Source organism: Dasypus novemcinctus, chromosome 9 (genome assembly GCF_030445035.2).
Source record: "Dasypus novemcinctus isolate mDasNov1 chromosome 9, mDasNov1.1.hap2, whole genome shotgun sequence".
Classification (NCBI taxonomy): Eukaryota; Metazoa; Chordata; class Mammalia; order Cingulata; family Dasypodidae; genus Dasypus; species Dasypus novemcinctus.
The window spans coordinates 8,705,152-8,718,483 of NC_080681.1; the positions used below are offsets into that span (position 1 = coordinate 8,705,152).

The 13,332-nt window shown below is 35.1% G+C and overlaps 1 protein-coding gene across 6 annotated transcripts in view; it reads left to right on the forward strand.

The window, feature by feature from the left end:
- DENND2C (DENN domain containing 2C) overlaps window positions 1–13,332 on the forward strand; it is a 104,548-nt gene that overhangs the window by 60,371 nt on the left and 30,845 nt on the right. For all 6 annotated transcript variants that reach the window (XM_058303006.1, XM_058303005.1, XM_058303008.1 and 3 more), the window contains 5 exons: window positions 2,484–3,492; window positions 4,029–4,165; window positions 4,585–4,697; window positions 5,239–5,409; window positions 8,808–8,904. In XM_058303006.1, the coding sequence (XP_058158989.1) occupies window positions 2,687–3,492; window positions 4,029–4,165; window positions 4,585–4,697; window positions 5,239–5,409; window positions 8,808–8,904 (1,324 nt within the window). In that variant the 5' untranslated portion in view covers window positions 2,484–2,686. The remainder of the gene's footprint in view (window positions 1–2,483; window positions 3,493–4,028; window positions 4,166–4,584; window positions 4,698–5,238; window positions 5,410–8,807; window positions 8,905–13,332) is intronic.

Consider the following 13,332-nt stretch of genomic DNA (forward strand, 5'->3'; position numbering starts at 1 on the left):
CTTAGTACTCTTTTTATTACTTTAAAAAATTACTTTTAATTTTTCACTTATACTTCTTTTGCTCACTTGAGGAATTGAGGAACTACTGCTGTTTTCATCGGTTAAGATTCTCCATTGTGGATATATATACTCTACTTCCTCTTTTTGTGAGTCCTACCTGACTTCAATAGCCTTTTTCGATAGCTGGAAAAGTCTCGGACTCATTATGGAGTACTTAAGTGGAGAAACAAAACTATTTTTAAATTTGTTGAAGCTATTAGATTGTCTCAACCTCTGTTTTAGTTAGGATTGTTGAAACTTGTGAAAGCAAGCTCTAGGGTCAAGAGTGTGAATAAGTTAGCTATAGAGAGTCTCCAAATGGTGAAGCTTAGGAGAAAGCTCATATTAAAAGCTGGGCCAGTGCTCAGGGGTTGGACTGTTCACATATAATGAAGGTTAACGTGGGAACTAGGAGATACTCAGGTCTTGCAGTTTAAGAGAGCCATAGAGGAAGAGGTACTAAGGGGCAAAATGACTCCAGAAAAGTTATAATAAAAGAACAGAGGTGAGATACCTGTAAGAAAAGACTGAGGCAACTCTTGCTTCGTGATTGATTCTTACTTTGTGGATGGGACAAGACCAATCATAACCTCTAAGTGGGAATAAATAAGCCACATTATACAGGGCTTAAGTTAATTTGGCAAAAATTAAAACTATGAAATCTTTATGACACATCCTTTATACTATCAATATAGTCATAGATTGTGTTAAGATGCTTTAAACTTTTTCTGTTTTTTGATGTAGTTGATTAAATTTTTTTTTTTTAAAGCTGCCTTGTATTAATAAATACATTTAGGAGCAAAGTAGGATTTCTCTTTCTAATACCTATGTTAGGAGTTTTTTATGGTGCTGTGCCAGTCTATTGCTACTAAAACACCATAATACATCAATATACATCATTTATATTTTTGTGTAAATTTCATAGGTTAAGCAATTTGTTAGTAATTTTCAAGTTAAAAATTTTTTTAGCACTGATGATTTTTATTCTCTTCTCAGTTTGAGTCATTCACACTTAAAACACGTTAATCAGGGAAGAGTAAAGAAAGGGTTATTAACAAGGACTGCCAAAATCTCTATTAGATATTCAGAAGCCAGAGACAAAAATCTCCAATCTTATCGATGGTAAAGAAAATTGGAGTCTCTGGGACACTCTAAAAGTCTTACTATGCCCATAAAAATTGGAAGCAGAAAAATGATTTTCAGAGTTGTAGTCATAAACACTAGCTGATTTGGTCTTCAGATTCTATGCATGAGTCTTTTATCAAGTGTTTTTGGGTAACACTCTTGCTATTTTTGTTTGTTTCTTTGTTTTCTTTGTTTTTTCCACCTACATGTATTTAATTTCTTAAATCATTTAGAATGATTTTCTTTGCTTCAGACCCTCCCCAATTTTATTTGCTGGCAAGTTTGTTTTCCTACAAACTTGTAGGAATGGTTTAAGTTGGTAAAAGTCCTGATTAACATTTGTTCTGCCTAGAATAAATGTGTGTGTGTGTGTGTGCTGTTGTTGAGTGTATCAGCTTTGGTCAGCTGCACTGACAGAACTGGACCAAGATATTTTCCTGCCTGTTAATCAAGGCCACACAGACAGAGCTCAAGGAAGGATAACGCTTGCTTCAGGAAGTTTTGCGACAATTGCTATTTATAACCAGTATACAGTAGAACTTGAGATCAGGTCTTCATTTAGACAGCAGAAAAAGTTTTCTGCCAAATTTTTACATTTGAGGAAACAGTTTATGGGTCTAACTGAGTGAAGCCTCTATGTGAAAGGAAGGAATTTGACAGTGACACAGTAAGTATTTTTGCTGATTTGGGTCAAGGGTGTGGTGGCAGAGATGTGGGAAGTTCAGTCAGTGACACAATAGATTACTACATTTTAAAGCAACTAATAGTTAATTGGATTGTCTTCAGTATGGTGTATATGGAATTCCCTGCTGATGAGAGTAAAACTGAAATGAGGGTATGTAATAGGCTAATATTATCTATCAACATAGGACATGAGGAGGAAATTATCTGTTGGTGTGTTTCTAGACTAACTGGGTCTTGTTCTGGACATATACATAAACCTTTTGGCCACTGAGGTGTATTTCTATGTATGCTTTTTATACTACTCCACTGGTCCTTGTTTCATTAAGAAAAGATACCATAAATACTTGATTTAGTAAAAAATAATATTGTCTACTGCTACATGTACTCTCTTGTAAAACCCCAATCTTCCTAACTTTAGTAATTTGAAAAATACCACAAGTAATGTCTTCTCAGTGCTATTATATCAGTCACATTACGTGTGTCTTTATGGAGTGGAATTATGTAATAGAGGTCAGGTATATTTTTATATGCACAGTATAAATGAACTATTTAGAGAGAGGTAGCCAAAGTATTAGTGGAGTTGAAATTGGGAAATTATAAAACGGTATTAACACATTTTTGTCTTGTTTTAATAGGATTATTCAAGATAAAGCTGTAATGTAACCATTTTCAACAAGGATCAATGATCAAAAAAAATTTTTAAAGAGATTTTCAAGTTAAAGATGAATGGACAATACCAGAATCGTTTAGATTCTGACAGGGTAAATAATACATTTTATAGTTACTTACAATGAAAGCTTTGTAAAATTCATCACTTACTGTGCACCCATCAGGGAACATGGATGTTGGATTTTCTCGTTCTACTGTTCAGACACTGTCGAGAAGCCACTGCAAAAATATCAAACAGAAAATTTCTCAGTGGGAAGGAAGGACTAATGGTATATCTAATCCAGATAAGTGGCACCCAAAGGACTTCGGAGTAAGGTATAAAAACTATCACCAAGATATTCTCTCTAAGAAAACAACTGTTGCTGAGGAAAAGAGCAAAAACTTCAGTGAAACCAACTCTCAAAATGTGGGTCTCAATCTGAGTGAAGATATCAAAAGCCTCGATCAAAGTGATGGTGAAAGTGAGAAACGTGAATATGTTGGTACACACTTTAAAAATGAATCAGAAACAAAGTGGCTCTGTTCTCAGGTCAAACATAACGAAAGCTGGAAAGAAGCTGTTTTGGATCCAGAGACCTCATTACCTCCAGGAAACTTCTATACCTCACAGATATTGTGGAAGAAAATAGAAGCACTTCCACCAGAAAAAATCTTTAATTTGGCTTTAGAACATTGCGACTCTCCAGAAAAAGAACTGAATTTCAGAGTTCTTGATAGTTCATATGGAATAACCAAGAGCTTAGAAAATATTTACTCTGAACCTGAGGGGCAAGAATGTGGACCTTCCATAAATCCCTTGCCGAAACCTCGTAGGACATTCAGATATTTATCTGAGTCTGGGGTTATGCCTTATAAAGAGAGAAACTGTGACAGAAAATGCTGTGAAAATAATTCTTGTGTAGACTCTTCCTTGGCCTCTTTTCAGGAGCCTGAGCCAAAGAAAAATGGTGGAAAAATCAGAGGGAGATCTAAAAGGTATGTTTTTATTTGATAGATGATTTGTAAGTAGTTTGCTTACAGGATTATTGAGCTTATTTTTCCTTTTCAAACCAATTTACATTTCTCTGTTTAGGTAGATCCCTAATTCAAACAAACATATATTGGATAACCCTAGGATAAAATAAGTACAAGAGGGAAAAACAGAAGTATAGGAAATAGCTAAGATAATCTGCTGACATAGGAGTATCAAAAAAACTTCCAATTTATATCTTTAAGAATCTGTAGGGAAACAGATACATTCTTCCACTTCATTTAAGGAATGCTGGCTTTAGTCCCACTCTTTATTAGATAGTGAACTTAATAAAGGGACCCAATGAAGAATACGATATGATTGACTAAAAGCTTATAGTTTTCTCTCTGTCCATACAAGGCACTAACCTCGTTTATTATTCGATAAAACTCTTATGTAATTTTGCACACAAGTCCTTTACTTATCAATTTCTGTGTACCATACCAATTTAACGATAAGAATATTTAAAGACATAACTTTAAAATGTATCTCCTTTCTTAAGGAAATCATTTGAATTTGAGGATATTCAGCATTTTCGAAACCAGAACTCAGAGAAGATTCATGAAGAACTGGGAAGAAATTCTCGTTCAGTACTTTATTATACACAGTCTGAGGACAATATCTATGAGGATATCATATGTAGGTGTCCACAGCCTTTGTAATTAAATGTAATGAGTATGTATTTTGTGAAGTCCTTAACTGTAGGATGGCGTTTTATTTTACAGACAGGCATATATTGCTCTAGATTTTTCTTTTTAATATGGAAACTTTTGGTGCATCTTTTCTTTCATTCTTTAATGAATTTTGTAACTGTACTGCCCAGTTTAGAAGTAGATATTTATATATAGTATTTTGATCATTTTTTTTAGCTCAATTAGACTCCCAAGTGGTTTATAAGCTAAAAGAGACATTGATTTTAAGACCCTTATCCCTACATCAATGTAGCATAAGAAAGCTGAATGTATTTAGGCAGTTTTTTATTTCCTTTGCAAGCTATGATCACTTTGCTTCCATTTAATTATTTTACCCTAAATTAATTTTTAAATTATTTTTTCAAGATCCTTCCAAAGAAAATTCATATGAAGATATTCCAATGCAGCCTTTACCCATGTGGAGAACTCCTTCAGCATGGAAGCTACCACCACCCAAAAGTGCATTCAGAGCACCCAAGGTATGACCAGGGAATTAACTGAAGATAAGTTTGGAATCTTCTTTATGATCCCTACAAAAGGGCAAAGCTTATTTACCTGGGCCAAAACTAACAGGGACTGCAAATGTGGAGTTTTCTGGTGGGTCTTTGTTTTGTTTCTTTTCGGGGTTAACATGCAGTTTTTGTTTTCTTTGAAGCCTTTAGACAGAACACAGACTTTTCAGTTCACTGGAGTTCTCATCTCTTCCTATTATTTTCACATCTGACCTATGGCCCAAATTACCAGTCTGCCCCCTCAAAACATTCCTGACCCCTAAAAACAGTCTCCCTTGAGTTAATGAGGAATACGAGCCATTGATTCTGGAATTTGATTATATTATAGTAGAAGAATTTTGAATTAGCAATTTGAGAAACCTCTTTACAAATGATGAAGGAAACTATGGAATCCTCATTTGAGATGATTTTAAAGATAAGATATATACTTTCTCTTGGGACTTTGCCTCTGCATGAGAACACAGCCATAAACTAGGTCATCTCAGCCCTTACCTCTTCCCATGTTTAGCTTCCTCCCAAACCTCAGTTCCTTCACCGGAAGACTATGGAACTGAAGAACTCACAAGCTTGTTTACGACCAAAGCTCATGAAGGATGCCACTTTGCCCATTACCTTAATGGAGTGGAAGCTGTTCCGAGCTGGAGAAGTTGCAAACAGGAAAAGGAAAAATCTTCCAGGGGTAAGGACTCCAGTATCTTCATTATTTGATTCTCACTTCAGCATTTCAATGAATAAGAATAAATAAACTTTAGACTGAAATGAGTAATAGGTTATAACTGACCAACTGGCATCAGAAGATTTGTAGAGCAGTTTTAAGTTTTAAATTTTTACTCATGCAAGATAAACTCATGAATGGCTTCTGCCAACATATTTTATAGACTTGGAAAATTGATTTTAGATAGAGAACTTCAGTTACCTTAGCTCTCATTAAAATCAGCTGAAGAGCTAGACTCTCATACAAAAGGATGTTCTATCAAGCCAATTTAAGTGTCTTTTTACTCTAATTCACTCACTTATATCAGCTGACAACGTGAATGCAGTTTGTGCCTGAGTTTATGGATTTTTAATAATGACAAAATATATGCCATTAATTTGGGCAAAAATATCTGTTTAGAGGAAGGAAAAAGAAATCTGACTATCCTTTGGGAATAGAAATTATCAACAAGTACATAAATGACTTCCCTTTCAAGAAAGAGAAGACAATATGCTTGTAAGTTGTCTAGACTAGAGTTGTTGGACTCAAAATGAAGAAATTGAAGTTACAGGTGGACAGATCTATTTCTTCTAGGAAAGACACTTAAGAAATTATATGAAACACTTCTTAAACTCAGTATTATTTTGTTATGCAGTTAAGGATGTTTTCAGTATTGAGGTGATGCTATGCAGGTATTATGCAGCAATGGAGAAATCAGGTCGTTTAAATACTCCTTTCTTAACCCTGTCAGAATTAGCTGTGTGTAATCTTTTAGTGTGCAGTGTTTTTTTCAAGATTTATTTATTTCCACCCCTTCCCCTCCTCCTGCCTTGCTGTTTTTGCTGTCTGTATTGTCTTCTTTTCTCATTTTCTCTCCTCTAGGATTCTCTGGGGAGAGAGATTCCCTGTCAATTGCACCACTTCCGTTCCTTAGCATGTAATTTTTGTACCTGATTTTAACATTACACAATAGTACAGCTGTTACTTTAGTAGTTGTTGATTGGTTCCATGGGAAATACTCAGTTCCACAAATGCTTTAATTCTTCAGTTCTATTTCCTGCCCCTCTCTCTTTGATATGTGAATAATTAAAAGACACATAGTTTTGAAAAAGCACAAAACTGAGCTCTCTCAGTGGAACGAAAATATCTTGAACTGTTTATTCTTCTGTGTGTAGTGAGGAATACTTAAAAATAAGAGGCTTAAAAAACTGCCAGTAGCCCTCAACTCCTGTGGATCATGTTGGCACAACAAAGCTGCCTCCTCTGTGGACCAGAAGCAACAGATCCATGTGTTCCCAGAAGGAAGAATACAAACAGAGAAGGGATCACCTTAAGGTGTGGCTCTTGGAATAGCAGTAACAAATATTTAAAAATTGTGATTGTAGAGATTAAGGAGACCCAAGGAGATTTTAAAGTGCTTTTGATTTCATGCCTCAGTATTTTATTTATTGTGGATCCCATGAGTACTCAAAGCTTGTTCCTTTTCTGATTGTAGGTGTTATAGTCAGAAAGATTATGTGATCCAATTTCTCTGATATTTTCTCCAAAGTTCTTTTAGAAGTGGGCAAAACAAAAAAAAATAGTAATGAACTCTTAAATATTGGGCAAGAACAGGATGTTAGCGTTTTTACCTGTGGCCCTCTTGGGATTAAATCATTTTAGGATAGTCCATATGCAACACAGATTTTAGCTTTGGATTATCTTCAGGAATTGCATTCCTCTAGAAAAGCATTTTTCATTTATTTTCCCTTTGATGACTAGAGCTATCCCTGGAAGGGAAACTGCTTTCATGGTTTAAAAATCACTGATCTAGTCCATATGACTGTACTCCACCCTTCCTTTCTTTTCCTTTTGTGGGAGCTTGTATGTGGTTGTTTGCTGGAGCAGATTTCCTCATGTTTTGTATTGTTTCTGTCAAACGTCTACAGCAATTTGGTTCCTATCATTTCTTAGGGAGAATATGCTACAGTATTTTCTACAACTAGAAGGTAAATGTAGGCTCTCCTTCCTAGCTCAGAATCTAAATTTAAATTTTATTACTTTTTCTCATGCTTTCTAGAACAGTTTCCTTTATTTTATTATAATAGAGTTTACTTTTCAAATGCATGTTAAAAATTAGCCTATCTTTGGTCATTGTATACCCAAAATACAAGTTTGCCTTCAGATCTTTCCTATGGCCTATAATAATAGCATTTTAGGCTAGCTTATTTTGTTGTTTTTTTTTTTTGTATTGGTAATATTTAAGAATGTTAATTTTTACTTGAATGATAGCTGTACAAAAATCTTTAAAAAACCTCATCCAAAAATATGGGAATAATCAGCGTATTGGAAGCATATGCTTCTCATGTTATTTTTCTTGTGCTGGACTGATTCACTACTTACTGATTGCCAGGATTGCTAGAGAAACAAGAGCAAAATGGAAAACAAGAACAGTTACAAGCAACTATGATTATTATGTTATATAATATCCCCATCAGTTGTAATTCCAGATTTAAATATATTCAATCAGTACTAATAGTAAGAAAAAACTTGGAATTAAAAAAGAGGAAAGTGAAAATGGAAAAAAACTAATCATTCAATTCTTTTAGAACTGTTGATTGATCAGCTCTAATTCTTCTATTTTACACAAGTATGTCTCTCTATCTTTCTCTGTCTCACACACACACACTCATACACACACTCACACCTCCCAGCGGCGAAGAAATAATTCTGGTGAATAATGTCTATTAAATAGAGAGAGGCAGTTATATAATGATTTAAAAATGAATGCCCTGGGAGCCGCTTGCTTAAGAGATAGATTGCTGAGAGGAAAGGGGGGAAAAGCATGGATTTTGTATTTGAGCATATTTGATAGTCTTCCTATTTTATATCATATTTCTCAAATAAATTGTAACTTTAGCATTCCCAGTCCAGTAGCAAGGATATAAGAGAAAAGCTTTCTAAATGTGATTATGCTCTGTGAAGAATTCCTGGGAGCAGAAATAACCGAGCCTCACCCTGCCTTCCAAGGGAATGAGTGTTCACTTCCTATTCTGGGCAAGCAAAAACCTGAGCTCTATGGTGAAAGCTTGGTCACTGTATGGCGTGCCGTAGCCAGATCTCCTGCATGTTGTCAAATGGAGTGATAGGAAATCTCCATAAAAGCCTGTGTTCTTTTGGAAAGAAGATGTCCTTTCTCACGTCCCTTACTCGTGTTATATGGACTTTGTGCTAGAGCACATATCATTTAACTAAAGAGCATCAGTTTGGATTCAGAATTGAAATTTTTAAATGTTTTACTTCTAAAATAGATCTTTTCTCTGAATGAGAATCACCAAAAAATTATATCAAGCTGAAAACTTGTGGGTTTTAGTTTTAATTTATACTTTTCTGGTCTTTTTCAGATTGTGTTGAAGATAGATGACATATTTGAATCTAAGAGAGGAAAGAAGAAGGTAAAGTTACAGCCTTACACTGGAAAAGAGGCACCTCCCTCAAAAGGTAAAAATTGCATTCTTTTCCAGCTCTCTTTAGCTATCAGTGTAAAGGGGTAGAATTGTTACATAACTTAATTTTGATGTGCATCATAATTTTTGGTTTACTTTTTTATCTCACCTAAATAAAAATTTCTTAAGAACAAGGGACCATTTCTTATTCTCCTGCTTATCCCTTTTATTTAGTTCTGTGCCAAGTATTAACTATTGGGTAAATAAGTAAATAAATGAAAAGATAATTATAAGCCAAACGAAACTAATTTTTATAGATAGTTTGCATCATTATTTTGTAGTCATGCTTTGATTTATAGTAATTAATCATTACTCTTTTGGTGGAGAAAATGAAAATGTTCGATATATATTCAACCTCTGGACACCTGATAAATTTAGTAGTTTTTCCCTGCAGATGCTTAGCTAAAACTTATTGTTTTAATTAAGAAATATGCAGCTGTGACACCAAAAGCATAAGCAACAACAACAAAAAATAGATTGAACTGCATCAAGATAAACTTTTGTGCATCACAGGAAATTATCACAAACTTGAAAAGACAACCAGCAGAATGGGAGAAAATGATTTCAAATCATATATCTGATAAGGGTTTAATATCCAGAATGTATAAAGTCCTTCTACAACTCAACAACAAAAAGACAACCCAATTTAAAAATGGGCAAAGGGAAACGGACTTTGGCCCAGTGGTTAGGGCGTCCGTCTACCATATGGGAGGTCCGCGGTTCAAACCCCGGGCCTCCTTGACCCGTGTGGAGCTGGCCATGCGCAGCGCTGATGCACGCAAGGAGTTCCGTGCCACGCAAGGGTGTCCCCCGCGTGGGGGAGCCCCACGCGCAAGGAGTGCGCCCGTGAGGAAAGCCGCCCAGCGTGAAAAGAAAGAGCAGCCTGCCCAGGAATGGCGCCGCCCACACTTCCCGTGCCGCTGACGACAACAGAAGCGGACAAAGAAACAAGACGCAGCAAATAGACACCAAGAACAGATAACCAGGGGAGGGGGGGGAATTAAATAAATAAATAAATCTTTAAAAAAATAAAAATAAAAATGGGCAAAGGACTTAAATAAGCATTTTTTTCAAAGATATGCAAATGGCCATAAGCACATGAAAAGATAAATGTTCAACATCATAAGCTATTAGAGAAATACAAATCACAACCACAGTGAGAAGGCACTTAATACCCACTAGGTAACTATTATTAAAAAAAACAGGAAATAAGTGTTAGCAAGGATGCAGAAAATTGGAACCCTTGTATATTGCTGGTGAAATGTAAAATGGTATAGCCACTGTGGAAGTTTGGCAGTTCCTCAAAAAATTAAACATATAATTACCATATGCAGTTCCATTCTTAGGTATATACCCCAAAAATTAAAAGTGGGAATTTATACAGATTATACAACTGTTCATAGCAGCATTATTCACAATAGCCAAAAGGTAGAAGAAACCCAAATGTCCATCAACAGATGAGTGGATAAACAAATTGTGGTATATCCATACAATGGAATATTATTCTACTGAAAAAAGAATGAAGTTCTGATACATGCTACAACATGCATGAACCTTGAAGACTGCATGTTGAGTGAAATAAGCCAGACACAAAAGGACAAATACTGTGTGATTCCACTTCCATGAAATATCTAGAATTAGCAAATTCAGAGACAGAAATCAGATTAGAGGTTACTAGGGGAAGGTGAAGTAAGAGTTATTGCTTAATGGGTACAGAATTTTTGTTTAGGGTGATGAAAACATTTTAGTAATGGGTGATCTTGATAGTGGCACAACAAGGATATTGTCAAATGACTTTATTTGTATAATTCAGAACTAGTTACAGAAAAGGAAAACAGAACTGGATTATTATATTTACCTATTCTGTCATTACCTGCTAAGGTTTACTATATATTCCAATCTAAACATTTCTTAACTTTCATTTTTCAGATATTAGAAAGTGATTTATTGTCCTTCAGTCCTGCCAGTATAATGTCATGTTTTGAAGTCTCATGTAAAAATGGACACCAACGTACTTTGTTTAGTCTCAGTAGATTCTCAATAGATTTCCCTATTGGCACATATCCCCTTAACCTTCATTCCGTGTCCTAGGATGCAGGTTGCCAAAACCTGTAGTGTGACTATATTAAATCCACTTAAACCAAGGTGTCAGTGGAGGGGTGATATATGGGAGTTAAGCATATTATGCATGATTGTTTTGTAAGCTCACAACTTCTCTAATTAAAAAAAAAAAGCCCACTTAACCCATCTTTTTAAGGTTTTTCCCAGTTATATTGCCTTTCTTCCCCTTCTCCTTTCTTTTCTTCCTTAGGGATACTTCGTAAGCTCCTAAAATGTATCTGGTGCTAGCTATACAATAGGACTAAATTGCTCACAGCATTTGTTCCTTCCTACCTTTGAACAATGTTTGTAGCCCCTGTATATTTTTTGTCATGGTGTTTAATGTGAAGTTATAAAGCCTATACAGCACCAAGTGTTTGCATAAGCTACTTTTTTCAACATCTCTTATGTATCATTTCTTTTTTTTATTATTTTTAACAAATCAATTTTATTGATACATATTAATAAAGCATAAATTCACCCAATGTGTACAATCAGTGGTATCTGGTATAATCACATAGTCATGCATTCATCACTTCAGTCATTATTAGAGCATTTTCATTATTCCAATAATAATAATAATAATAAAAAACAAAATCTCTGTTCTTCCCCTGCTGTACATAGCTGCTATTCTGTTTCCATCTGTAGTTTATTTGTATTTATATTTTGTAAAAACAGTTTTATATATGCAGTATCACCTATATTCATTTTTCACATGAAGTTTCACTGTTATATTTAATGTTCTTTAATGAGTTTCTTTTTTTTTTTTTAAAGATTTATTTATTTCTCTCCCCTCCCCCCTCACCCTGGTTGTCTATTCTCTGTGTCCATTTGCTGCGTCGTCGTCTTTGTCCGCTTTTGTTGTGTCAGCGGCACGGGAATCTGTGTCTCTTTCTGTTGCGTCATCTTGCTGTGTCAGCTCTCTGTGTGTGCGGCGCCATTCCTGGGCAGGCTGCACTTTCTTTCGCGCTGGACCGCTCTCCTTACGGGGCGCACTCCTTGCGCGTGGGGCTCCCCTACGCAGGGGACACCCCTACGTGGCAGGGCACTCCTTGTGCGCATCAGCACTGCACATGGGCCAGCTGCACACGGGTCAAGGAGGCCCGGGGTTTGAACCACGGACCTCCCGTGTGGTAGGTGGACGCCCTAACCACTGGGCCAAGTCCACCACCTGATGCGTTTCTTTTAATGTTCTTATATTCTTTATTACAAACTAAAATGAGCACAGAAAGACATTACAATAATATAGAACAAGGTCAAATGAAACGCCAAAGTTTCCCAAACCTCCTCCCTCTGCTCCCCAGACACTTTTTATATATAATTAGTATTATACTATTTTGACTTTGTATACCTTGCTGTTTTCTTTTTATAAACAAATCAATTTTATTGATACATATTAATAAAGCATACAGTTCATCCAAAATGTACAATCAGTGATATTTGGTATAATCATATAGTTGTTTGTTCATATTATTAGAGCAGTCATCGTTAGAGCATTTTCATTATTTCAGTAATAATAAACAAAAAACAGACAAACAAGAAAATTCCTCACCTCTCAATCTCTCTCTGTTTTCCCCACTGTACATAGTTGCTGTTTCTGGCTATTCAATTGAAAGTATAAACCAATGGCTTTTAGTATAGTCACAATGTTGTACATTCATCATCTCAAAAGTTTTGGAAAAATTTCATTACTTCAGAAAGACTCCATACCCCTTAGCATTCCTCCCGCAGATCTACATAATCATTAATCTCATTTCATTTTATAAATTGATTTATATTTACATTTTATTTAAATGGAATCATATACTATATGGTACTCTGTGTCTGGTCTCCTTCACTTAGTATAAATTTTTTTGTCGATATTAACATTTTGTGTACATCTTTTTAAGAAAAATAAGAGCAGATATAGCTTAGTGATTGAGCACCTGCCTCCCACATACAAGGTCTGGGATTCAATCCCTGGTACTTCCTTTAAAATATATATATATATAAAAGCCTTTTCACTATCATCACATAAATATCCATTTAGCTGTACCATATTCCATTGTTTGTATGTAAAATAATTTTATTTAGCTTGTAGATGTTTTGTTTTTCTAATAGTTTATTTAAGCTGTGACTATTCAGAGGTTTTATATATTTTTGGCTCCTTCAGACATTGCTGCAACATGTATCCTTTTACTTCTACTTTTGTATATTCGTAAGAAGACATCTGTAGAATAAGTTCCTAGGAATGGATTTAATCAAGGAATACATGCATTTAAAATTTTTATAGCTGTCAAATTGTCCCACAAAAAGATTTTAACAGTTCATTTCTTTTTTTCTT